This window comes from Mesoplodon bidens, assembly GCF_964165515.1.
Source record: "Mesoplodon bidens genome assembly, chromosome: 13".
Lineage (NCBI taxonomy): Eukaryota > Metazoa > Chordata > Mammalia > Artiodactyla > Ziphiidae > Mesoplodon > Mesoplodon bidens.
This window is the reverse complement of record NC_138169.1, coordinates 24877844-24904549: the sequence shown is the minus strand read 5'-3', so window position 1 is coordinate 24904549 and position 26706 is coordinate 24877844. Positions and strand designations below refer to the sequence as shown.

General features: G+C 47.3%; 1 protein-coding gene across 3 annotated transcripts in view; it reads left to right on the top strand.

The window, feature by feature from the left end:
• PISD (phosphatidylserine decarboxylase) overlaps nt 1-26706 on the top strand; it is a 37834-nt gene that overhangs the window by 3432 nt on the left and 7696 nt on the right. For all 3 annotated transcript variants that reach the window (XM_081251690.1, XM_081251688.1, XM_081251687.1), the window contains exons 2-3: nt 3384-3463; nt 7184-7359. In XM_081251690.1, the coding sequence (XP_081107816.1) occupies nt 3384-3463; nt 7184-7359 (256 nt within the window). The remainder of the gene's footprint in view (nt 1-3383; nt 3464-7183; nt 7360-26706) is intronic.

The following is a 26706-nucleotide window of genomic DNA, read 5'->3' as shown; positions in this document are numbered from 1 at the left end:
CAGGAAGAACAGGCTAGTGCAGTCCTTCAGTGATAGATCTGGTGGCTCAGGCCAGAGTGAGAGTGGTGGCAGAGAAGTAGGCAGATAAGGGTATATTTTGAAGGTAGAGACTTCATGCCTTGTCAGTGGATTGAATGTGGATAGTGAGAAAGAAAGGACTTACAAAGGAGTCCCTAGCGTTTCGACTTGTGCAGCTGGGTGAATGGTGGTGCCTTTTTTCTGAGATGGTATATTAATTATAGCAGTGTTGCTGTGGTAACAGGTAAACTCCAGCATCTCAGTGATTAAACACAGTAAAAGTGTTTGTCTCAATCATGTAAAGTCCCAGTGGGTGCTCCTGATCTGCAGGACAGCAGTGATTTGAGGACCCATCTCCTGACATCTTTAACACATGGCTTCCCAAGGTCTGCATGTTTGCATCAAACAGGCTGAAACGGGACAGCCTGGGAAGCCTGAATGGTTCTTACAGTGGTTAGAACTCAGTTATGTGGCCACACCCTATTGCAAGGGAGGCTGGGAAATGTAGTCTGTTGGGTAGAGGAAGTGGATTTAATAACCATCTGGCTAGTCTCTGCCACAGATGAACAATTCTGAGGGTAGAGCAGGTTGAACGGGAGTGAGGGAGTGTCAGGAATTCTGTTCTGAACAAACTCAGTTTGAGGTGATTCAGAGTGGGGATGTTGGGTAGCCAGGTGGAAATATGGTCCAGAGTTCTTTGAAGGAGCAGCGAGGGAGTCCTCAGTATCTGGCTATTTAAAGCTGCGGGACTAGGTGAACATGTCTGGGGGAGAGCACAGACAGAGAAGAGGTCTGAACCCTGGGCATGGCAGCTGTTTGAAGTTAGGGAGAGGCTGGAGAGGTAGGAAGATCAGGGTCCCAAAGGCTAAATGTGTTTCAAGAAGGAGAAAGTGAATGAAGTCAAAAGATACAACTTATAAAATACCTAAGTCCTGGGGATGTAATGTGCAGCATGGTGACTACAGTTAACAATACTGTATTGTATATTTAAAAGTTGCTAATAGAGTAGATCTTTTTCATCACAAGAAAAAAGTTTTTGTAAATATGTATGGTGAGGGATGTTAACTAGACTTATTGTGGTGATCCTTCCACAATATATACAAATCGGGAATAATGTACATCTGAAACTAATATAATGTTACATGTCAATTATACCTCAGTGGGGGGAAAAAGGAGGAAGGGCTCACCAGTGGCAAATGCTGCTGAGAAGTCACATAACACGAGGTCCAAGAAATATGTGTTGGGGTTGACAACGTGGAAGTTGGTGACCTTGACAAGAGATGACGTGGGAACAAAAGCCTGGTTGAGTGGGATGAAGAGGGAGGGGGAGGGGAGGAAGTGATGACAGGGAACATTGTTCTTTTAAAGAGCCTGCAGTGGGGTGGACAGTGTTTCTGTAAGATTGGAGAAAGTACAACATTTATATGAGGATAGGAATGATCCAGGAATGAAAGACAAGCTGATGCAACTGGGGCGTTTGCCAGGCACTTGTTCCAGGAGCTGGGGCTACAGCAGTGGACGAGAGACCAAGACTGTTCTCAGGAAGATCCGTATGCAAACCAGCCACCTGAGTGCCATGCATTGGGTTACAGTGGATAAATGATTATCTCCCACTTGTACTTCCCCCAGCCCATACCCCCCTCCCCACAAAAAAAGCCTTTTCCAACAGTCTGAAAACATTCTTTCAGTTAGGAGGTTCAGCAGCAATTCTGGAGCACACAGTATAGCAGTGTGCACAACACAACAATACAGCCTTTAGTCAGATTTTACACTTCTTGTTCTTATTCCATTTGGAAAGCAGGGTTTTAGGCGCTTAGCTTTTGCAGTGGGAGTGCCCAGTCTAAGAGATGAGCGTTGTTCACTGCTGAAAGAACATTCAGGTACTGCAACACACCCTCCTTTGTGTTAATAACTGTCCATCCATCTGGCCTCTGAGGGGTTGGTGACTGTCATGGTCCCAGGCTTGTTCTCCATACAGACCTTGCTTGCCTGTAGGAGAATCAGATTCGTCATGTTAGCATCATGCTGTGAGAGTGTTGTTAAGTCAAGGAAATTTCATGTGAATAAACGAAGGTGTTTAAATCTGATAAAATCTACAGGATGTCTGTGTGAGACATAACTACCGACTATCCATGAATGTCAGTATCATTGTATGAAAGTCATAAATGCAGTTCTGTTCTCCACAAAAATAGCAGTTTAGACATTTATAATAGAGTAAATTTCTGCTTCTCTCATAAAGGGCTTCAAGGAAAAAAAACACTTACTGACAAGGACATAGTTTCTTTACTTTAGATTTCAGGCCAGTATTTGGGGGAACTGAAGTGCTATCTGAATTGAAGGTGGGGTGTTTGCTTTTTGATTAAGGAGAGAACCAGTTCACTAAAAATTCATTCATGCTTTCCTTGCTGGCCAAGTCACTTATTGCCACTGGGGATATGTCCAGTTTCCCTGGGTGAAGAGGAAACAAAGAAGAGAAACAAAGAATCGGAAATAATATTTTCTTAGAGCTTGAAGCCATGAAAATAGTCATTTTTTTCTCAGAATGCCTGAAAACCCTATTCACTCTTTGAAAGTAGCTTTTGTGGCAAAGTAGCCACAAATATTAATTTTAAAATTCCAAACCAGTTGAGCCTTCCAGACCCAAAGTAGATTAGAATAGTTCAGCCTGGTTTGTGTCATTTTTTTTCCAGGCCAAACATTTAAGTTTAAAATTTCAGGGAATTCACTGGTGGTCCAGTGGTTAGTAGGACTCCACACTTCCAGCTGCAGGGGCCATGGGTTCGATCCTACAAGCGGCGGCGCGGCCAAAAAAAAAAAAAAAAAAAAAAAAAACCAGTTTAAAATTTCAACCACTTTATTAGGTTCTTTAATGAGTAGGGGTTAGAGGCTACAAGGCTGTGTATAGCTCTTTGTGGTGAAGAAATGTATGGCTTTGTGTAAGTGCCACGTTTACTTCTTATTATGCTCTTATACTTAATTAAGAAAAGAGCAACTTTGTGTGTGAAAAAATTTTAGACTTACAGAGAAGTTATAAAAATAGTACAGAGGATTCTCAAATACCCTGTCCTCTGATTCCCCAAATATCAACTATATTTGCTTTATCATTCTCTCTCCCTTTTTTCTCTTTGTGAGTGTGTGTTTGTATATATTTTTTTCTGATGCCCCTTTACCTTTAAATATTTGAGCTCTTTTTGTATAAGGACGTTTTCTTACGAAAACCACAGTACAATGGTCAAAGCCAGGAAATTAACACAGACACAATACTATTGTTGAGTCTATAGACTGTATTCAAATTTTAGAAGTTGATCCACTAATTTCTTTTTAATTAAAAAAATGTTTAATGCTTCATTTTTGCTTGATTGTAGGCGCCATCACTGTGAAGACATTGCCCTGAGCCATTTCCTTCAGTCCTTAAGGAAGCTGCCTCTCAGAACCTTTTCCACAAGTAAGTAGCCATTAGAGGCAATGCTGGCCTCTCTGCTTCAGTTTGTCAGTAAATTGGGATAAACGCAGCACGTATTTCATAGGGTTGTTGTTAGAATCAGATGGAATTATGCCTGCAAAGTGCTTAGAGTACCTGGCATATAGGTACCACTGAAGCATTAGCTGCTGTTATCTGATTGTTTTTACTGGCTGTGTAGTATTCCGTCACATGACTGTACTGTTTGGTGTTGGACATTTAAGTTGCTCCTAGTCTTTTCATATTACAGACAGTTCTGTACTAACATATTTTTGTGCATCCTCAGGATAAATTTTTAGGCTTAGAATTACTGGATCAAAAGGTTTATGTAGTTTATAATTTGGTATTTAAGCCAAATTACTCTTCAGAGAAGGTTGTCCCTGTTTACACTCTTCTGAGCAGGATGTGCTCATGAGTACATCAGTTCCCCACACCCTCATCAGCACTGGATTATGAACTTTTTGGATCTTGTAAGCAGCTATTTGAACCTGTACAAAAATGTATATTGTCTTTATTAACTAAATATCCTTTTTATTCTATCATATTGGAGGCTATTTTTGACTGTCCAGTAATCATACCTTGGGAATAAAATGAGATGGTTAATGAGAATAAAGACAAAAGGCTTATTAAGGTAGTTAATAGGGGCACATCTGGGTGTTACTTATTTAATTAGGACTTGCAGGCTGGAACACATAGGAATCACTTGAAGGGTTCACGGGGAGCCTCAGAAATCAAGCCAGAATCTTGGATCTGCAGAAAAGCTGTGCTTTTTTAAAGTGACAAATGCAGCAGAGAGGCGGTCAGGAGTGGAGGGTACTCTCTGCTTGCTACTTCCTGTTGGAGGAGTAAAGTAAGCCTTTGGAAGGCAAGAGAAAGACCTATAGTTGAAGAAAGGTCCAGTGTAGCAGAAGCATGCAGGAGAGTGTGACCAGTCAGCCTAGGGTGCTGGTTCAGTGCAGGTAGGGAGTGTACAAAAGTTCTCTCATCACCAAATATTTCAGAAAGAGGGAAAAAAATGTTTCTTGCTTTTTGACAAGATTTTCTGGTCAGAGGTAGAATATTTAGTTGTTAAGTAGTAAGAGTTCATTAGGAGTAATCAGAAAATGGAGGAAGTTAATGACATCTATACTTGTTCATTAAAAAAGAGAAACAGCAGGAAATTCCCTGACGGTCCAGTGGTCAGAACTCCGCGCTCTCACTGCTGAGGACCCAGGTTCAATCCCTGGTTGGGGAACTAAAATCCCACAAGCCTCTCGGCACGGCCAAAAACAAAAAGAAAGAAAGAAAGAAAAAGAAACAGCAACAACCAAAAGGTGGTGGAGGGACAGGGACAAATGGGCAGGATGATTTCCTTCCATTGGAAGCCAAGGACAGGATGAAGGTTTTGTGCAGGCTACTGAGAAGTCAGCTTTTGAGATTTTGTTTTAACAATAACTTTATTGAGATACAATTTTCATACCATAACATTCACCCTTTTAAGTACGCAATTCAGTGTTTTTTTTTGTATCCGTACAGAGTTGTACAACCATCAGCACTACCTAATTTTAGAATATTTTCATTCCCTCCTCACCCGCTCCACAATAGTAGCACTTGATCCATTAAACTGTCACTCCCCATTTCTCCCTACCCCTAGTCCCTGGCACCTACTAACCTACTTTATGTCTCTCTAGTATGTTTCCTATACTGGACACTTCATATAAATGGAATCATACAATATGCAGCCTTTTGTGGCTGACGACTTTTACATAATGTATTCAAGGTTCATGTGTAGCATGTGTCAGTACTTCATTCCTTTTTTCCTTTTTTTTTTTTTTTTTTTTGCGGTACGCGGGCCTCTCAGTGTTGTGGCCTCTCCCGTTGCGGAGCACAGGCTCCGGACGCGCAAACTCAGCGGCCATGGCTTACGGGCCCAGCTGCTCCGCGGCATGTGGGATCTTCCCAGACCGGGGCACGAACCCGATGTCCCCTGCATCGGCAGGCGGACTCTCAACCACTGCGCCACCAGGGAAGCCCCTCTTTTCCTTTTTTATTATCAGTATTCCATTGTATGGATATACCACTTTTTTATTCATTTGTCAGTTGATGGACATTTGGGTTATTTTCACTTTTTGGCTATTATGAATAATGCTGCTGTGGAGCATGTGTGACAAATTTTTGTGTAGATGTATGTTTCACTTCCCTAAGAGCTGAATTGCTAGGTCATGTGGTAATTTTATGTTTAACATTTTGAAGAACTGAAGCCCCATTTTACAATCCCATCAGCAGTGTATGCGTGTTCCAGTTTCTCCACATCCTTACCAACACTTATCTGTCTTTTTGATTAAAACCATCCTAGTGGGTGTGAAGTTGTATCTCATCGTGGTTTTGATTTGCATTTCCCTGATTACTAATGATGTATTGGTTTGCTAGGGCTACCGGAACAGAGTACCACAAACTGAGTGGCTTTAACGGTAGAAATTTATTCTCTCACAGTTCTGGAGACTAGAGGTCCAAGATCAAGGTGTCACAGGGCTGCTTCCTTCTGAGGGGTGTGAGGGAGAGCCTCTTGTCTAGCTTCTGATGGATTGCTGGCAATATTTGGCTTTTTTGGCTTGTATTATAGAAGCATCACCCCGATCTCTGCCTTCATCTTCAGATAGCATTCTCCCTGTGTGCATGTCTGTCTCCAAATTTTCTTTTTATTTTTTAATTTATTTTTTTAAAAAATTATTTATTTATTTATTTGTTTTCTGGCTGCGTCGGGTCTTAGTTGCAGCATGCAGGATCCTTCATTGCGGCGCATGGCTCTTCGCTTTGTTGCTGTGCGTGCAGAGGCTTCTCTCTAGTTGTGGCGCATGGGCTCAGTAGTTGTGGTGCGTGGGCTTAGTTGCCCTGTGGTATGTGGGATTTTAGTTCCCCGACCAGGGATCGAACTGGTGTCCCCTGCATTGTAAGACAGATTCTTATCCACTGGACTACCAGGGAAGTCCCAAATTTTTCTCTTTTTATAAGCACACTAGTCATATTGGATTAGGGCCCACTGTGCTGACCTTATTTTAACTTGATTACCTCTGTAGAGACCTTTTATCCAAGTAAGGTCACATTCTGAGGTGCTAAGGGTTAGGACTTAAGCATATGAATTTTAGGGGGACATAATTCAACCATAACAGATGTTGAGCATCTTTACATGTGCTTACTGGCCACTCATGTATCTTCTTTGGAGAAATATCTATTCAAATTCTTAGTACCTTTTAAAATTGGACTATTTATCTTTTATCGTTGAATTGTAAGAGCTTATGAGGTTTTGCATTTGGGAGAATACTACTGTCCAGTCAGACCTGGGCCTGGATCGTAAAAGTAAACTCAGAGAGCCTGTGTGAGAAATGGTACCTGTCCCAGTCCTGGCCCTGCTGGTAGCCAGCGGGGCAACCTGGATTCGTTTCTTGACCTCTTTGCAATTCAGTGTTTTCATCTTAAATTCTGTCATTATGGTGGCAGTTGGGGTGCACTGTAGTGTCACAGGACAGAAGTTTGTACCTTACTAGATAGAATTTGGAGGCAGCAGGGTCTTTGCAGTGACTCAGGGCTGCACCTCCCTGTTGGATCCATTCCGGGTCCAGTCAGCTTTGCTGAGGGCTTTTCCCAGCCCTCCTATTGGTGCTGTGTTTGCGTGACTCATACCCGTCCCTTTTCCCAGGCTCAAAATTTTCCTGCTTTTTGTTACAGATGCCAGAAAAGTCCACACTGCCCCTGCCCGAACCTTGTCCCTGCTGCGCCCCCTGCTCTTTTTGGTCGCGACGGGTGGCGGGTATGCAGGTTACCGGCAGTATGAGAAGTACCAGGAGCGAGAATGGGAGAAGCTGGGCTTGGAGATCCCGCCCAAACTTGCTGGTCACTGGGAGGTAGGAACAGGATGGAACCACCTTCGGTTCTCATGGAGCACAACTGCCTGTCACTTTGTAAATTGCCCCAAAGTTAAACTGTTTGAAAAAGTGAAATGTGCTTTCTTGGAGCTCACATCTCCAGTGGTTTTGGGGCTGTTACAGAAGTTATACCTTGGGCATCATGTCCGGCTTCCCTCTGTCTCCAGATCCACCCGTGGTCTCCCCAAGGCCTCTGAGTGGGAATTTCCTGCTGTTGAAATTTTCAGAGCTCGTGCCTTATACTCAGGCTGGCGTCCTGACAGTTCACGCCTTCTCAAGTCTGAGGATGAGCTGGAAGGGTTGGACTTTTGTGATGTGGATAAGTTCTCACCAGAGACCAGACTGAAATCATCAAATTCCTTTATCATTACTGCTCAAAATGCTCTCCCCGCAATTGGGCCGTGCAGTTGGGGCGGGCTTTGGTGTCATTGTACCTTGTGTGATACGTAATGAACTGTCTTACTCATCGGTGCTTCCTGAGGCCCAGGATATCTGACTCAGAGCAGACATTCAGTAAATACTGAAATTGAATATAAAGGTGTAAGTTTAAAAATTGCTTTCTTTTTACCCATAATTTAACAAGTGAAATATCTGCAATATCAGTAGACCCTGATAGCTTGGGCAACAGAGGGGGTGAAAGCAGAGACGATGGTATTTGGGATGATGCATTTGGATTTCCCCATGAGCTGCGCCGTATCGGTAATCCAGCTCAGCTGCACCTAGCAGCCAGGGTCCCGGTCCTGAAGGCAGGTTCTAACCATGCTCCTAGTAGCTGTGTGGACTTGGACATGTCACTTTCCAAGTTTTCTGTTTTTTGGTTGTATATTACAGAGTCCTTTTTTACAGAATTGTATAGTATGTGAGTCATACTTTTTAAGTACGCTGAACACCGTTTCCCATAACATGGGTGGTTTCCTCTGTAAACATATCCTTCTCCTTCAAACTAGTAAAATACTTGTTAAGACTGTGATCCATGACCCAACTCAAGTGTTAAACCCAAGCTGGCTTCCCTCTGACCCCAGGCATCTGTCAGGCTGACCCACCTGGTGACATGCCCACCTGCTTTCAGGAAATTCCCACTCATTTCAGAGGTATCCCAAGAGAATCTACATTTGGAAGAAATTTGCTACTTCCTCATTCATAAAAGACTAATGTCGGTAGTTTTTCATAGCACCCACTGTTTGTATAATTGGGATTACTGCCGTATATGAGTCAATACCTGAAAAACGATTATTTGTAAAGAGGACAGGGTTGATTAGCTTCTAAGTTCTCGGCTGTGGACAGTGACAGGACACAGGAGCAGCGTGGCCTAATAAAGTGAGAGGTCTGAAGCCCCTGTTGGTAAAGAACTGGGCTTACGTTAGGTCCTGTTCTTTCGGTGGAGTAAGATGGCTCCTGGGTTTGCAAGTTGGGCAACATTTCATTTATGAAGGGGAATCATCTGGGCTCAGAGTAGACGCTGTAAGGTTTCAGGAGAGGCAGCAGGTTGCGGGGGCGGGGCGGGGGGCAGTTCTTGAACGGGCAGGTGGGGGCTGGATCTTAGTCCCATCCCCCGCTGCACCTAATCACTGACACCTCATATGAAAAATGAGAGAGTACCCCAGTCTGGCTGATCCTCAGAATTGTTTGGGGAGCTTTAATGATATGGATTCTTTGGTCTCAGCCCTAGAGATTTAGAAAGTTTGGGCAAGGCTCAAGATCTTTGTTTTTACAAGGCCCTGCAGGTGATTCTCATGACAAGTCAGATTTAGGAATCATGGGCAGATGAACTGTACGGGTCCCTTCAGGGCTCCATTAGTATGTGGCAGGTGAAAATTTCTGGTGGTGATTTTGCTGGAATATAATCCCTTCCTATCCCTGAAGTCAAGTCTGGCATCTCCAGAGCTAAGAAAGAAGACAGATTCGAAGTTACTGCTGAGATGGCCTCTGGGGTCAGTGGCACAGTTGAAGTGACTGGGTGATTTTTTCTTACCAAATAGTGTTTTCTGGGTTTCCAGGAGACAGACATGGGCAGTATAGCCATCCCCACACATGAAACCTTCCTATTAGCCCCTCTTGGTCAGAGTGCCAGCAGGAAGCCTTTGTCCTTTCCTAGCTTGTGAATTTCTCTTGTTGCAGAGAACCCTCTGGTCTTTCCTCTGTATCAAAACTCTCAAGAGCATGGTTGTAGTACCTTATGTTGAACAGCACCTCACAGTTTTTCTGAACCCTTTTAGTTACAATAGCTCACTGAGGTAGGAAGGGCAGGTGTTAGAGCCATTTTACAAATGGAAAGACTAGTTGGTGGCAGAATAGGTTCCAGAACAGAGATCTGTCGATGCCAAATGCCGTACTCTTGGAACAGTAAATACCATGTTGCTCATAGAAGGTGCTCTTAGTATAGGAGCTCGACGGTGGCAGTGAGAGATGGAGGGAGGGCTTGCTGTGTATTTGAGGTACCTCCATTCTCTGGGGCTGACTGTTTAAAATGGGAGGTGAATTTGAGTGGCCTGACTTGAACAGTTGTTGTCTGCGATAATGTGACGAGCATTCACATTAGCCACTGCCCCCCACCCCACCCCCAGCACAGCGCTCCTGAAGAATTCATGCTCACATCTTTCCTTCATGTAAATAGAATTTCCTCTTTTTGGTAACAGTTTAGAGGAAACCATAACTCCAAAATCTATGCCGCCTCACTCCCTGCAGGCTGTCTTCTGGGCTGGGGTGGGTGCAACTCTCACGTAGGAGCAGTAAGGAAGGAGGGACAGGGTGTCAGGAGACTTGAGATCTGGGCACCAGCAGCTGCGAGGCCTTGGGTGAGTTGTGTCACCTTGGGGCTTCTGTTTTTACACATTTAAGAAAATGTTTCTAAGATTTTTGCCTGATCTAAGATTCATGTTGTTTTTATGGTAGAAAAGAAGAAAAAAAAAAGTTCATGCAGGGACTTCCCTGGTGGCACAGTGGTTAAGAATCCGCCTGCCAGTGCAGGGGACACAGGTTCGAGCCCTGGTCCGGGAAGATCCCACATGCCGCGGAGCAACTAAGCCCGTGTGCCACAGCTACTGAGCCTGCGCTCTAGAGCCCGCAAGCCACAACTACTGAGCCCGCGTGCCACAGCTACTGAAGCCTGTGCGCCTAGAGCCCGTGCTCCGCAACAAGAGAAGCCACCACAATGAGAAGCCCACGCACTGCAACAAAGAATAGCCCCTGCTTGCCACAACTAGAGAAAGCCTGCGCGCAGCAGAGAAGACCCAATGCAGCAATCAATCAATCAATCAATCAATTTATAAAATTAAAAAAAAAAAAGAGTTCATGCAGTCTGCTGAGTAGAAGTGAAACCTATGTGTTTGCTGCTGTGGGATTAAGGGAATTCTGTAACTAGCAACAAAGTAACCTGTTAAGGAGAGTGGAGTCTCTGGAAGCTTTCAGAAGCATCCAGGTTCCAGTAGCTCCACTCTTTATATATATATATATGGCATCACTTTACCCAATGTGGAAATAGCTTTGTCCTTTATCTACTTATAAAGATGTGTTCATCTACAAAAAATAAGAAAGTGTTGCAAAATATGTAGACGAAAAGAGTTGATGACCTGTAATCCTACAACCCGCAGGAAACCAGTTAACATTTTGGTGAACATCACCCTTCTAAGCTTTTGGCTCTGTTTAGGAGTATGTATTGTTAAATTAATTTTTATTTTTAATAAGGTAGTTAAAATTTTTTAAATAAAATATGATCATGTGAAAATTCAAATAGTAAAGAAGGGATTACATAAAAATGAGCCTTCCACTCTCCACCCCATCTGCTAATCCCATTCCTGCTCTCCAGAAGCAAGCAAGAATTTTTCATGTTTTTTTTAAAATTTATTTGTTTATTTTATTTTTGGCTGCGTTGGGTTTTCATTGCTGTGGGCGGACTTTCTCTAGTTGCAGCGAGTGGGGACTGCTCTTCGTTGTGGTGTGCAGGCTTCTCATTGCAGTGGCTTCTCGTTGCAGAGCACGGGCTCTAGGCATGTGGGCTTCAGTAGTTGCAGCACGCAGCCTCGGTAGTCGTGGTTCACGGGCTCTAGAGCGCAGGCTCAGTAGTTGTGGCGCACGGGCTTAGTTGCTCCGCAGCATGTGCGATCTTCCCAGACCAAGGCTCGAACGCGTGTCCCCTGCATTGGCAGGCGGATTCTTAACCACTGCGCCACCAGGGAAGCCCCAAGCAAGATTTTTTTTTTTTTTCCGGTACACGGGCCTCTCACTGTTGTGGCCTCTCCCGTTGCGGAGCACAGGCTCCGGATGCGCAGGCTCAGCGGCCATGGCTCACGGGCCCAGCCGCTCCGCGGCATGTGGGGTCTTCCTGGACCGGGGCACGAACCCGTGTCCCCTGCATCGGCAGGCGGACTCTCGACCACTGCGCCACCAGGGAAGCCCCAAGCAAGAATTTTTAACATTTCTTGTGTATCTTCCAGAAAGTCTCTCCATACTTACATATTTATTGAAAGTTGATTTAATTTTTTTCCAATTTCATTGAGAAACAATTGATATACATCACTGTATATATGTTTAAGGTGTACAACATGATAACTTGATACATTGTGAAATGATTACCACAATAGGTTCACCTAATATCCATCATCTCATATAGATACAATAAAAAGAAAATAAAGAAGAAAAAAGGAAAAAAAAGTTTCTCCTTGTGATGAGAACTCTTAGGATTAACTCTCTTAATTTTCCTATATGTTAATACAGCAGTGGTAACTATAGTCATCATGTTGTACATTACATCCCTAGAACTTATTTCTCTTATATCTGGAAGTTTGTACTTTTTGGCCACCTTCCTCTAATTCCCCGCTCCCCCTCCTCCTCAGTCTGATCTGTTTTTCTGAGTTTGGTGGGGTTTTTTGTTTTTTTTGTAAGATTCCACATATAAGTGAGATCATATGGCATTTGTCTTTTTTTGTCTGAGTCATTCCACTTAGCATAATGCCTTCAAGGTCCATCCATGTTGTTGCAAATGGTAGAATTTCCTTATTTTTTATGGCTGAATAATACTCCATTGTAAATATATACACCATAACTTCTTTATTCATTCATCCCTTGATGGACACTTAAGTTGTTTCCATGTCTTGGCTACTGTAAATAATGCTGCTGTAGTGATTTAATTTCTTTTATTTTTAAATAAACTTATTAATTTATTTTTGGCTGCATTAGGTCTTCGTTGCTGAGCGTGGGCTTTCTCTAGTTGCAGAGAGCAGGAACTACTCTTCGTTGTGGTGCGCTGGCTTCTCATTGTGGTGACTTCTCTTGTTGCAGAGCACAGGCTTTAGGCACGGGCTTCAGTAGTTGTAGCTCGCGGGGTCTAGAGCACAGACTCAGTAGCTGTGGTGCACAGGATTAGTTGCTCTGCGGCATGTGGGATCTTCCTGACCAGGGCTCAAACCCATGTCCCCTGCATTGGCAGGTGGATTCTTAACCGTTGTGCCACCAGGGAAGCCCTGATTCAATTTCTAAGTCGACTTTACTGAGGTATTGTTTACATGCAATAAAACCCTTTTTAAGCATATAATTCATTGGTTTTAATAAATGTATAGACTTGTGTAATCACCACCACACTGGAGATAGAAAATATGTATCCCTTTGCAGGCAGTATCCACCCATGGTTCCAGGCAATCACTGATCTGCTTCCTATCACTATAGATGAGATTTTTCTTTTAAGAAATTTTATTTAAATGGAATGTACTCTGTCCTATGTGGTTCATTTCACTGACCATAATGTTGAAGTTCATTCCTCTTTATTGCTGAATAGCATTTCATTGGGTGGATATGCCACAGTTTTTTTTTTGGCTGTGTTGGCTCTTCATTGCTATGCACGGGCTTTCTCTAGTTGCGGTGCACGGGCTTTCTCTAGTTGCGGTGCGCGGGCTTCTCATTGCAGTGTTTTCTCTTATTGCGGAGCACGGGCTCTAGGCACGTGGGCTTCAGTAGTTTTGGCACACGGGCTCAGTAGTTGTGGCTCTTGGGCTCTAGAGTGCAGGCTCAGCAGTTGTGGCGCACGGGCTTAGTTGTTCTGCAGCATGTGGGATCTTCCTGGACCAGGGCTCGAACCCGTGTCCCCTGCATTGGCAGGCGGATTTTTAACCACTGTGCCACCAAGGAAGCCCCACATATTATTTTTAACCCTTCATCTGTTGGTGGACATTTGGGTTGTTTGCATCTTTTGACTATTATGTATAAAGTCTATATGAATATTTGTGTTTAAGTCTTTGTGTAGACATTTGTTTTCATTTCTCTTGTGTAAATACCTAAAAGTACAATTACTATTCATAGGTAACTGTGTATTTATAAGAAACCATCGGGCTTCCCTGGTGGCGCAGTGGTTGAGAGTCCGCCTGCCGATGCAGGGGACACGGGTTTGTGCCCCGGTCCGGGAAGATCCCACATGCCATGGAGCGGCTAGGCCCGTGAGCCATGGCCGCTGAGCCTGCGCGTCCGGAGCCTGTGCTCCGCAACGGGAGAGGCCACAACAGTGAGAGGCCCGCGTAACGCAAAAAAAAAAAAAAGAAACCACCAAACTGTTTTGAAAGTATTAATAGTTGTTTTACCATTTTGTGTGCCCATTAGCAATATATGAACATTTCTGTAATCTTATTAAATCCACTTATTCTAGTAGCTTTTTGTAGAAATTTTCATTGAAGACATTCTGTTTTTCATTTTGGAAGTTTCAAGTGGTTCTTTTTTTTTTTTTTTTTTTTTTTTTTGCAGTACGCGGGCCTCTCACTGCTGTGGCCTCTCCCACTGCGGAGCACAGGCTCCGGACGCGCAGGCTCAGCAGCCGTGGCTCACGGCCCCAGCTGCTCCGCGGCATGTGGGATCTTCCCGGACCGGGGCACGAACCCGCGTCCCCTGCATTGGCAGGTGGACTCGCAACCACTGCGCCACCAGGGAAGCCCTCAAGTGGTTCTTTTTTATGTCTTCCATTTCTCTCATTATGATATTTTCCCATACATCTTTGAGCATATTGTGCTTGTTTATTTAGCTGTCTCAAAGTCCTTTTCTCCTTTTCATCATCTTCTGTCATTTTGGGGTCTATTTCTTTTCTTTTTTTCCAAAAAATAAATTTATTTATTTATTTTTGGCTGCATTGGGTCTTCATTGCTGTGCGCGGGCTTTCTCTAGTTGTGGCGAGCAGGGGCTACTCATTGCGGTGGCTTCTCTTGTTGCGGAGCATGGGCTCTAGGTGCGCAGGCTTCAGTAGTTGTGGTGCACGGACTCAGTAGTTGTGGTGCATGGGCTCAGTAGTTGTGGCTCATGGGCTCTAAAGTTCAGGCTCAGTAGTTGTGGCGCACGGGCTTAGTTGCTCCACGGCATGTAGGATCTTCCTGGACCAGCGATGGAACCCATGTTCCCTGTGTTGTATTTTTGGCTGCGTTGGGTCTTCATTGCTGCACGCGGGCTTTCTCTAGTTGCGGCAGCGGGGTACTCTTTTGTTGTGGTGTGCAGGCTTCTTGTTGAAGTGGCTTCTCTTGTTGCAGAGCATGGGCTCTAGGTGCACGGGCTTCAGTAGTTGTGGCACGTGGGTTCAGCAGTTGTGGCTCATGAGCTCTAGAGCACAGGCTCAGTAGTTGTGGCATACGGTCTTAGTTGCTCTGCGGCATGTGGGATCTTCCCAGACCAGGGCTCGAACCTGTGTCCCCTGCATTGGCAGGCAGATTCTTAAGCACTATGCCACCAGTGAAGCCCCATCATACTGTTTTGCAACCATTACCACTATCCGTTCCTAGAACTTTTTCTTCATCTCAAACAGAAACTTTGTACCTTTTAAATAATATTCCCTAGTCTACCTCCCACCCAGCCCCCTTAAGCACTGTTCTACTCTGTCTCTGTGAAGACTATTCTAGGTACTTCATATTAGTGGAATCATACATTTGTCCTTTGGTGTCTGGCTTATTATTTCACTTACCAGATTTTCAAGATTCATCCATGTTTATAGCATGTTTCAGAGTTTCATTCCTTTTTAAGGCCGAATAGTATTCCATTTTATGGATAGACCACGTTTTGTTTATCATCTATTGATACATAGTGGGTTGTTTCCACTTTGGCTGTTGGAATAGTGCTTCTGTGAGCATTGATGTACAAGTATCTGCTTGAGTCTTTGCTTTCAGTTCTTTTGGGTGTATAACTAGGAGTGGAATTTCTGGATCATATGGTCAGTCTATGTTTAACTTTTTGAGGAACTACCAAACTTTTCCACAGTGGCTGTACCATTTTATATTCCCATTCGCATTGTTTGAGGATTCCACTTTCTCCACATCCTCAACAACACCTTTTTAAACAAATTTTTTTGAATTTTATTTTATTTATTTATTTTTTTGCGGTACGTGGGCCTCTCACTACCGTGGCCTCTCCCATTGTGGAGCACAGGCTCCGGATGCGCAGGCCCAGCGGCCATGGCTCACGGGCCCAGCCGCTCCGCGGCATGCGGGATCCCCCCGGACCGGGGCACGAACCCACGTCCCCCACATCGGCAGGCGGACTCCCAACCACTGCGCCACCAGGGAAGCTCTATTTTATTTATTTTTTTATACAGCAGGTTCTTATTAGTCATCAATTTTATACACATCAGTGTATACATGTCAGTCCCAATCGCCCAATTCATCATACCACCATCGCCACCCCTCCGCCGCTTTCCCCCCTTGGTGTCCATACGTTTGTTCTCTACATCTGTGTCTCGGCTTTTGCTTTGCAAACTGGTTCATCTGTACCATTTTTCTAGGTTCCACATACATGCATTAATATACGATATTTGTTTTTCTCTTTCTGACTTACTTCACTCTGTACGACAGTCTCTAGATCCAGCCACGTCTCAACAAATGACCCAATTTCATTCCTTTTTATGGCTGAGTAATATTCCATTGTATATATGTACCACATCTTCTTTATCCATTCGTCTGTCAATGGGCATTTAGGTTGCTTGCATGACCTGGCTGTTGTAAATAGTGCTGCAATGAACATTGGGGTGCATGTGTCTTTGAATTATGGTTTTCTTTGGGTATATGCCCGGTAGTGGGATTGCTGGATCATATGGTAATGCTATTTTTCGTTTTTTTTGTGTGTGTGTGTGTGGTATGCGGGCCTCTCACTGTTGTGGCCTCTCCCGTCGCGGAGCACAGATGCGCAGGCTCAGCGGCCATGGCCCACGGGCCCCACCGCTCTGCGGCATGTGGGATCTTCCCAGACTGGGGCACGAACCCGTGTCCCCTGCATCAGCAGGCGGACTCTCGACCACCGCGCCACCAGGGAAGCCCTATTTTTAGTTTTTTAAGGAACCTCCATACTGTTCTCCATAGTGGCTGTATCAATTTACATTCCCACCAACAGTGCAAGAGGGTTCCCTTTTCTCCACACCCTCTCCAGCATTTGTTGTTTGTAGATTTTCTGATGGTGCCCATTCTAACCGGTGTGAGGTGATACCTCATTGTAGTTTTGATTTGCATTTCTCTAATAATTAGTGATGTTGAGCAGGTTTTCATGTGCTTCTTGGCCATCTGTATGTCTTCTTTGGAGAAACGTCTATTTAGGCCTTCTGCCCATTTTTGCATTGGGTTGTTTGTTTTTTTAATATTGAGCTGCATGAGCTGTTTATGTATTTTGGAGATTAATCCTTTGTCCGTTGATTCATTTGCAAATATTTTCTCCCGTTCTGAGAGTTGTCTTTTCATCTTGTTTATGGTTTCCTTTGCTGGGCAAAAGCTTTTAAGTTTCATTAGGTCCCATTTGTTCATTTTTGTTTTTATTTCCATTACTCTAGGAGGTGGATCAAAAAAGATCTTGCTGTGATTTATGTCAAAGAGTGTTCTTCCTGTGTTTTCCTCTAAGAGCTTTATAGTGTCTGGTCTTACATTTAGGTCTCTAATCCACCTTTTAATTTATTTTTTATAATAGCCATCCTAATGGGTGTGAAATGGTATCTCATTGAGGTTTGGATTTTCATTTCCTAATGACTAGTGATGTTGAGCATCCTTTCACATGCTTATTGGCTATTTATATATCTTTGGAGAAAAGTCTGTTCAAGCCCTTTGTCCATTTAAAAAATATTTATTTATTTATTCATTCATTCATTCATTCATTCATTCATTTATTTATTTATGGCTGTGTTGGGTCTTCGTTGCTGCACGCGGGCTTTCTCTAGTTATGGCGAGCGGGGGCTACTCTTCATTGTGGTGCTCAAGCTTCTCATTGCGGTGGCTTCTCTTGCTGCAGAGCACGGGCTCAAGAGCGCAGGCTCAGTAGTTGTGGTGCATGGGCTTCGTTGCTCTGTGTTATGTGGGATCTTTGCGGACCAGGGCTTGACCCTGTGTCCCCTGTGTTGGCAGGTGGATTCTTAACCACTGCACCACCAGGGAAGTCCCCCTTTGTCCATTTTTGAATTGTGTGGTTTTTCGTTGCTGAGTTGCAGGAGTTCTTTATTTTTCTGGATACTAGACCCTTATCTGGTATATGTATTTGCAAATATTTTTCTCCCATTCTATGGCTTATCTTTTTACTCTCGATCATAGCTTTTGATGAAGTCCAATTTATCTATTTATACTTTTATTTCCTGTGTTTCTGGTGTCATATCCAAGAAATCATTTCTGAATCCAGTGTCATGAAGATTTTCTCCTGTTTTCCTCTAAGAATTTTATAGTTTTAAGTCTTATGTTTAGGTCTTTGATCCATTTTGAGTTGTTTTTTTATATCGTGTAAGGTTAAGTATCTGACTTCATTCATGGGGATGTGCAGTTTTCCCAGCACATTCCCATTGAATGGTCTTGGCCCCCTTCTGGAAGTCAGTCTCATTCTCTTGTAAATGACAGAGGTGATGTAACGCTCTGACAGAATGTTGGAGAACTGGGAGGACAGTCATGATTCCCAGCCCTTCTCACCTGACGACTTGTTGCATAATCACGGGCTTTATTTTTCACTTGATGTCTGTCTGTTTTTTTTTTTAATGGATATACAGTTGACCCTTGAACAATGCGGGGGTTAGGGGCACTGACTCCCCTCCCCCCAGCAACTGAAAATATGCATATAACTTTACAGGCCACTCTCGGTATACGTGGCTTCACATCCTCCAATTATGTAGTACTGTAGTACATATTTATTGAAAAAAGTCTGCTTATAAGTGAACCTGCGCATTCAAACCTGTGTTGTTCAGGGGTCAGCTACTCCTGTTTTGTATCTTGCCTTTTTTACCTTATACATATTGCTACATATGATGATTTTGCAAGACTTCATGTAACTATATACCTTAAGTGGCTCTACTACCATAGTGGATTCTGGTGCCCCAGTGGTTTTTACCATCGTGATTAACGTTGTAGAGCACATCTTTGCACGTAGGCCTTTTCCTCAGGCTGAATGCCTCAGTGTAGAATTGCTGTCTGAAGGGGTCTGGGCACCTGCACGATTTTTGCTACATGTTTGACGTCTAAAACTATTGTACCCATTTGTAATAGGCATTGTTGGGTATATGAACCACACTGGGTGTTACTGAAACAATTGTCATAGATGAACACCATTCCTCTCTTCTTGAATTTGCTGCTTCATTCAACAAATCTTTGAACTCCTTCCGTATGCCGGGCCCTGTTGAGATGCTGGGGATCCACTGGTAAATAGAGCTAGAGCTCCCATCCTCAGAGAGCTTCCCTCATTAGGGGCTGAGACAGCTGAGAAACAGACGGACACATGGACATGTCTAGTGGTTGAAGGCCGTGGAGAGAACATAGACAGGTAAAGGGCACAGTGTCTCAGGCTGGGGCAGAGCTGGGCTGGGAGCAAGGCAGTCAGGGAAGGAAGGAAGGCCCCGCTTAGTGCCGTGTGGGCTGAGGGGGCATCTGAGGGGTTGGGAGAGTGGTCCAGGTAGAGGCTTGAGATGGATAGAGAACACTTGTAGCTGTTTAGGGAGAACAAAGAGCCCCTGTGGCTGGAGGCACAGAGGGCAGGAAGGTAGGAGGGCAGGAGGACCCGTGGCACCAGCTCAGCCTGTCCTCTGAGTGCTGAGTGATCTAGGTTCTGATCCAGTCGTCCTGGCTGCTGTGGAGACAGATTAGGGGACCTGTTGGGAGGCTCTGACAGGATCCCAGCAAGAGAAGGTGGTGGCCTGGATCAGAGTGGGGAGCAGTGGAGTTGGGGTGGTGGGGAGGCCCTCGATTCTGGTATTTTTTTTATTGAAGTATAGTTGATGTACAGTATAAGTTACAGGTGTGCAATATAGTGATTCATAATTTTTAAAGGTTAAACTCCTTTTAAGGTTATTATAAACTATTGGCTATATTCCCTATGTTGTACAGTATATTCTTGCAACTTATTTAATTCATTAATTTATTTATTTTTGGCTGCGTTGGGTCTTTGTTGCTGTGTGCGGGCCTTCTCTAGTTGCAGTGAGCGGGGACTACTCTTCATTGCACTGCGCGGGCTTCTCATTCTTCTCATTGCGGTGGCTTCTCTTGTGGCGGAGCGTGGTCTCTAGGCATGTGGGCTTCAGTAGTTGTGGCTTGCGGGCTCTAGAGTGCAGGTTCAGTAGTTGTGGCACACAGGCTTAGTTGCTCCGTGGCATGTGGGATCTTCCCGGACCAGGGCTCGAACCCGTGTCCCCTGCATTGGCAGGCGGATTCTTAACCACTGTGCCACCAGGGAAGTCCTTGTAACTTATTTTATACCTAACAGTTTGTACCTCTTACTCTCCTATCCCAATATTCCTCCCCACCCCCATCCCCCCGCCACTGGTAACCACTAGTTCTCTATATCTGTGAGTCTGCTGCTTTTTTGTTATATTAACTAGTTTGCTGTATTTTTTAGATTCCACATTCGATTCTGGGTATGTTTTGAGGGGAGAGTGGACAGGATGCACTGATGGATTGAGGGGAGAGAGAAATGGAAAATGACTCATGAGTTTTGACTTGAGTGGATGGAGGGGTGGAGTAGCTCTTTACTGAGAGCAGTGGAGGAAATAGGGAACATCAAGAATCATACCTTAATACAGTTTGTAATTTGCTTTTCTTTAAATGTGAGTCCACTTCAACATTTTCATGTGTTTATTGTCTGTCTATACTGGCTCAGAGTATTTGTAAGTTTAACGTTTAGTCTAAATGGCACGGAACAAGGAATCCACCACACTCCTCCAGCTCTGGTCAGACCAGGAGAACGCCCTGCCCTTAGAACTGGAGCCTCGAGCAGGCTGAGTGCCGGGCATGGAGGAGGGGACGCTTCCACGAGTTTCTTTTCAGGAACTCATGGTGTCCTTCCTGAAAAAGGTCAGGGTTTGGGGTCAAAGAGCCCAGCTACCTTATTTGGGCTACCTGGGCCTGGCGTTCGGCCTCAGTGGGAAGGGTGGTTGCCACCGGGCCTCTTTGGAGAACTGGCTTCAAGGGAGCAGCACTGACTGGAGCTGGAAGGCCACCGCCTGTGCCCGAGCATCGCAGTCTGCGTTTGTGTGGCAGTTGTGATTTCAGGTATGCTGTCCTTTTTGTCCCTCTAAGTCAAAGGGGGGAACAGACCTTCATAAGTGCTTCTTACCAAGAGGGGTGGAAGCTGTATAGCGTCTGTAAGCCCAGGTCACCAGGTGACCTGGATGGCAGGTGTGTATGGGGGGAGTGCCCAGGTGTGCTACCCCCCTCCCGCCGGGGTTTCCTGCCTGTTCCATGAAGGGTGGCATCTGGTGGCAGATTTCCCTTGGTCTCTGGTGCTTCTGAGGAGTCCTTTTTGCCTTCACGGGTCCTGAGGACAGGGGTGCAGGCGGTGGGGAAGCTGGCCTGGGAGCCCTTTGGGGAAGAAGCCGTCCACGTGTCCCTCCTCCTGCAAACCAAGGAGCTGACTCTGCGGAGATGGGGCCCTAGGCTGCAGAGCGGGCTGTGGTCATCGGAGGGCTGCTGCCTGGACAGGAGGGAGGGGTTCGGCTTGGAACTGCCCCGCCCGCCTCATGAAGCAGCAGTGGTGGGCGTGATGCTTCCTCAGGGCCAGAGAGGCGCTGTGTGCTCAATGCGGTCTTGAGCTGTTCTCCCTAGTAGTAGAATTTAGAGGTTTTTCTGTGGCTGAAAGCAAAGTCTTCCAGTATTTTATTGTGAACACGTTTGAACAGAGTAGAAAAGTTGAGAGAATTGTTACCCACACACTGCTCTAGTGACCAGTTATTAATGTTTCCTCGTATCTGCTTTGTCTCTGTGCATATGTAGACTCTCCTCTGAGCCACTGAAAGTACATAGCAGACACTATAAACTTCACCCCTGAACACTTCAGTCCACATCTGAGCATAATAACGTGGTTTGTTGTCATCTCGTCTGGCCATGGGGTGTGTTAGCACCGCTTCGTTGTTTCTGCCCTCAGTTTAGTATTTTTAAAACGTGGGGTGTGACATTCCAGTTCTGAAAAGGAATAAAGCCAGATCAGCCTGTCAGGTCTCCCACGTCGCTCACCCCTACCCTGTTGATCTGCACTTGGCATTTCCTTCGCTCCACGAGTCCATGACCCTGGACAGTGTAGACCATGTTTTGCATGTTTTTAAACTTCCTGTAATTGTTACAGCTTTATTGTTCCCCTCTGTGAACAGGCTGCTGTTAAATGAGAACGATGTAGGTGTAAATAAATACCTGGTCCTATGCTGGCAGGGGGTGGAGATTCAGTAAGTACTATTTTACCTCTTACCTAATAGGTGTTGAGAAGACAGTTCTGGATGTTAAAATGGGCAGTCAGTCAAGTTGGTGGGAAGTAGACCCTGCTGCCTGCCCAGCTCTGACCTCAGAGAATCCTGGGCTTATTCCAGGGCAGGAGGACATCTCAAGGCTTCAGGGACCTCCTTTGTGGTATGTGCCAGGAGCTGTGGCAGCCACTCCAGTCTTTCCTCTCCCCTGCCTCCCCCAGCCCAAGGGGGTGCTCTGTGCCTGCACCACTAAGGGGAAAGGGAATGGACAAGACTGGGCTCCTGCCTGGAGGGAGCTTTCTGCTGGGCTTCCTTACCCTGCTGCACCCTCCTCGCTGCCTGGGTGGCAGAGAAGTCATCTGGGCTGGTGGGATTGCTAGGAAACATGCGAGAACACGAAGGGAGAATTTGGCAGGGCTATGAGAAGCCTTCAGATCAAGGAATCACCTGAGCGTAGTCCGTGCTTGTCCGGGTTCCTGCCCAGGCTTCTGTAAGGCTGATAACCTGTCCCTGGCTCCTCGTGCCAGCCTTGGGACACCGACCATCACCTCTCTTCTTCGAGGGGCCTCCATCGGCCCCCAGGGAATTAGAATTAACAGAGAGCACCTGCCACCCCTACCCCGCCACTCCCTTCTGTCCCCTGGCACAGCAGGGCACGGAGTTCACTCTGCAAGGAGCGGGGGAGTGGCAGTGGGTTGACTGAGGAGGTTGGCCTGTCCAGGAGTGCTGCGGCCAAGTGGCCTGGGGCCTGCAGAGCCTCGCAATGGCACTAGGTGGCACTCCCGCCCAGGGGAGTCCAAACAAGGTGGGAGGACTAGAAATTAAGGACCAAGTGTGGGTGGCCAGAAGGGACCTCATTTGGGCTGGGAGAGTAAACCTTCCAGGGGTTTTTTTCTTACTCCCAGAAATCATGTTGAGTATTGTCTGGAATATTGTCCAGAAGGCATTTCCCTCCTGAGATATACGTGGTGGAGGGCAGGTTAAAAGGCTGGGTGGGCTAATCTCAGGGCAGACCTGTGGGCTGGTTTATGAGTTTCCTAGACGCCAGTAGGCCTGAGAGGCTTTGAATGATTACAGAGGAGCTCTGGTCCATGTGGAGGGGCCCAGTTGGTCATTTTACAGTGGAGAGCATCAGCGCTCCACAGGCCGCTCAGCAAATAAGAATCTGGGCTTTTGATCCAGACTTGTTTTTCCCCCTTAGGTCTAACTTGGGTCCTGCTGGATGCACTGCAGGCTTTGGGGAAGTCAGGACGGTCTTCCTGGATTTCTGGTTCTGGAATTTAGTGTTGCTAAGATTGTGTGTCAGCATCTTCCTGTGCTTTAACTCCTTTTTATTCCATCTCGAGTGGTGGTTGGTTGGAGCTCTGAGGTGAGCAGGGGTCTAAAGTCTCGCTGGGCCTCCAAGAATGCTGTGAGCCCAGGCTAGGAGGCTGAGGTGGGCCGTGCACCTCCCTGCCTCCCAGTTCCTACTGGCGTCCCAAGGATCCCTCCAGCTTGTTATGGAACACTTGGTTGGGCTGGATCCGGATGAGGGGGCAGGTGTATGGGGCTGTGTCTGCATGCTGCTGTGTCCTCTTCCAGGCTGCCTTGGCTGAGCTGCCCATCTCTTCACAAGGCCTGTCAGCTCTCTTCCTCGTCTAAATGTTGCTTTAGAAACTAAATTCCCAGTGGTCAAAAGAAGCTGGGGTTTTTCAGCTAATCAGGCTCCTGAATTCCACATGCTTTTTGTGGTTGAGTAGTGGTGGTGTTCCCCGCTGGACCCTCCCCCTCCCCTAAAAAGTGTTAAGCTGGTTAATTCCATCCCATGTTGACTGAGTGTTTTCAGTGGGCATGGGGGTAGGGTGCTGACCCTGCAGTGGGGTACCATCTAGTGGGGTAGAAAGATAAGGCGAGAATCACCCCACAGGTCTTGATCCCCGCTAGGAAGCCTACGTGCTGGGCGCGGGTGGACCTTGCCCACTGGGTCTTGTTTGCTGGTCTGCACCAGGGGATTTTGTGTGTCAGGGTGTGTCTGCCTGGAGGAGAGGGGGTGGGGTGAGGAGCAGCCTTTGTCTTCAGGGTCGGGTGTATGAAGGAGCGAGGGCTAGAAGAGGTGTCTGGAGGTGGCTTTGTGCTCAGTCCAGAGAAGCCGGCCCTCGGGTGAGGTCCGCAGCACGTGGAGGCCCTGGCGGCCCCGAGGGGTGTGTGGGAGGAGCTCTCGGCCCAGGGAGCCCAGCCCCGCCCCCAGGAGGCACCCGCGAAGTCCTGTGGCCGTCGGGCAGGTCGCCTGTTCCCGCCGCTCCCCTGGCCCCGCCCCTCCCCTTAAAGGAACCCCGGGCTGGGGGGCGGGGCGCGGCTGACGAGCGAGCCTGGTGTCCGGTCTCCTGCCGCCGCCCCCGGTTGCCTGACTGGGTGGAGCCGAGCCCCCGCCCGCCCGCCCGCAGTCAGGCTTCCGAGGAGCGAGGAGCAACGCCTCCCTGCGAGTTCAGCCGGCGGCGGCGCAGAAGCCAGCGGAGCGGACCACCTGCTGGTGAGTGAGCGGCCGCGGCCGAGCCGCCCCGCGCAAGCGGAAGGCCTGCTCGCGTAGCCGGGAGGCCGGTCACCCCTCACCAATTGGGGCCTGAGGAGCCCACCCCGCAACCCCGATCGAGTGTGGCTTCCCTGGCCCCGCGGTGGGTCACGGGGCCAGGCAGGATGAGCTCACTTCCTTCGCGTCGTGTAGCATCTCCTCGCCTCCCGGCCCGGAAAAGGGAAATGTGGGCGTTGCGGGCGGCTCGATGTCCTCCTGCGCCCATTTCCTCAGTTCTGCCCTAAGGGTCTGGGACGGGCGCCAGAGGGGGAGGGAGGCGGCAGTGTTCCTTGGTGGGACCGGACATGCTGCAGTTGTCACCCTGTACCAGCCAAGGGGCGGGAGGGAGTGACACCCCGCCCTTCCCAGAACCCCATTCCCCGCTAGTGCCAAGGATTGCCCCAGAGAAGGTTCCTTTCCTTGAGGGGATTTAAGAAAGAGTCCTGCCGAGTCCTGTCCCCATCTCTACCGCCCTTGAAAGAGGTGCCTCTGGACCCTTCTCTTTGCTTCCTCTTCTCTCGCCCAAGGCTTCCCCAAGATGGCTCACCCGTTTCACCCGGGAGAATCCATTTTCCTGGTTCCCTACTTCTGACATTTTGTCAGCTTCTAGCCTTGGAACTCAGGGGAGGAATGGTTGGTGGCCCCACCTGGACACAGCTACCCAGCAGCCCTGCCCTCCAGAGCCGGGAGTGTGCACAGCAAGTCAGGCTGGGGACGCATGTTTTGGGGGGCACCGGGGGTTTCTGCTGAGGCTTCAGGCCGGGTAACTGGCACCCAGTGAGCTTTCCACTCAGGGAGCAGGAGCACATCCTTGGGCTCTCGGGCTGGACACGTGCAGGGTTGCAAGGCCTTCGTCGAGGGCGGTGAGGGGTGGGTGGGGATGCTGCAGCACCTCTGGGATGTGAACTCCCAGAACAGCACGTCCTGACAAAGGTGAGCCCCCTCCGCAACATGGTCCTGTTGAGCCATCTCTTCCTACTCACATCATCGCTGCCCCTGTGGTTTGGGCTCCTCTGTCAGAACTGCCTCCTCTGCCCTGTTCCTTCCATCTTCCCAGTGGTAGCAAACTTCTGTCCTCCCAGAGCGTGGGTTTGGAAAGGGAGGGGGGAGGCATTGGGAGCCAGGTCTGGGGGGTGAGGCTGCACTAAGTTCTTGGGTGGAAGAGAGGCGTAGGGTTTCTAAGCAGAGTTGTTCCTGGCCTTGGTCACAGCTTTGATCTGAGACTCAAGGCCGGTGAACAGGAGGAAGGACCCTTCCCATTTCCAGATAAGGAAACTGAGACTCAGAGAGCATGTGTGACTTGCAAGGCCTTTCCCAGCTCTCAGCGCGAGGGTGGGGGGAGGGCATCCAGGATCACAGTAACCAGATTGTCCTTTCCCCCCACCAAAGCCTCTGTGTTCTCATGTTCCACATGGCCATGTAATGACTTTAAAGTCCTACTGGTCATAGCCCCAAACTCACCTCCACAGAGTGTCCTTGAGACTCTCAGGAGAGAGGGAAGGTGTCTGTACTTCTCTGCTTCAGGGCGCTCTCCTTGCAGGCTCCTCCTTCAGGCCTGAACTCCCCGAGTTGCACTCAGGGAACCAGAAAGGGAGAAGGCTCTAGCTTGGCCTCCAAAGGCCACTGTAGGCGCAGAGGGCAAGTGGGGCTCTGAGGTGGGGATGCTGGGAGCACTGTTGGCTGAGGAAGTGGCTCTGCTCCTGGAAAGTGAGAAGGGGTGACCTCTAGGGACCCCCTTCCCTCCGTCCTGCGGCTCTGAGCTAGTCAGAGGGTGTTGGCCCGCTTCCTGGTGGACAGCTGAATTCATGTCAGCTTGCTGGGGGCCTTTTGGGGAACACTGGTGATTTAAAAGAAACCTGACCCTGGTCTCAGTGTCCCGTTTTAGAAGAGGAAGTAGAATAGTGACAGAGACAGGACTGAGGCGTGAAGACCTCCTGCCCAGCTTCTCAGGGCAGTTCCTGGAGTCTCTCCAGGATAGCAGCTCCTTGGGCTGGTCCCCCAGAGTCCCCTCCACTGCCCTGGTGGGCTGTGTGGCCCGGTCAGGCCCCTGGACTGGAGGCCTTGGGGGAGAATGCAATGCAAAGGCACACACGGGGATTTGCTTTGAGGTCCTGAGGTTTTGGGCCAAGCTGGGTTTGTCTGT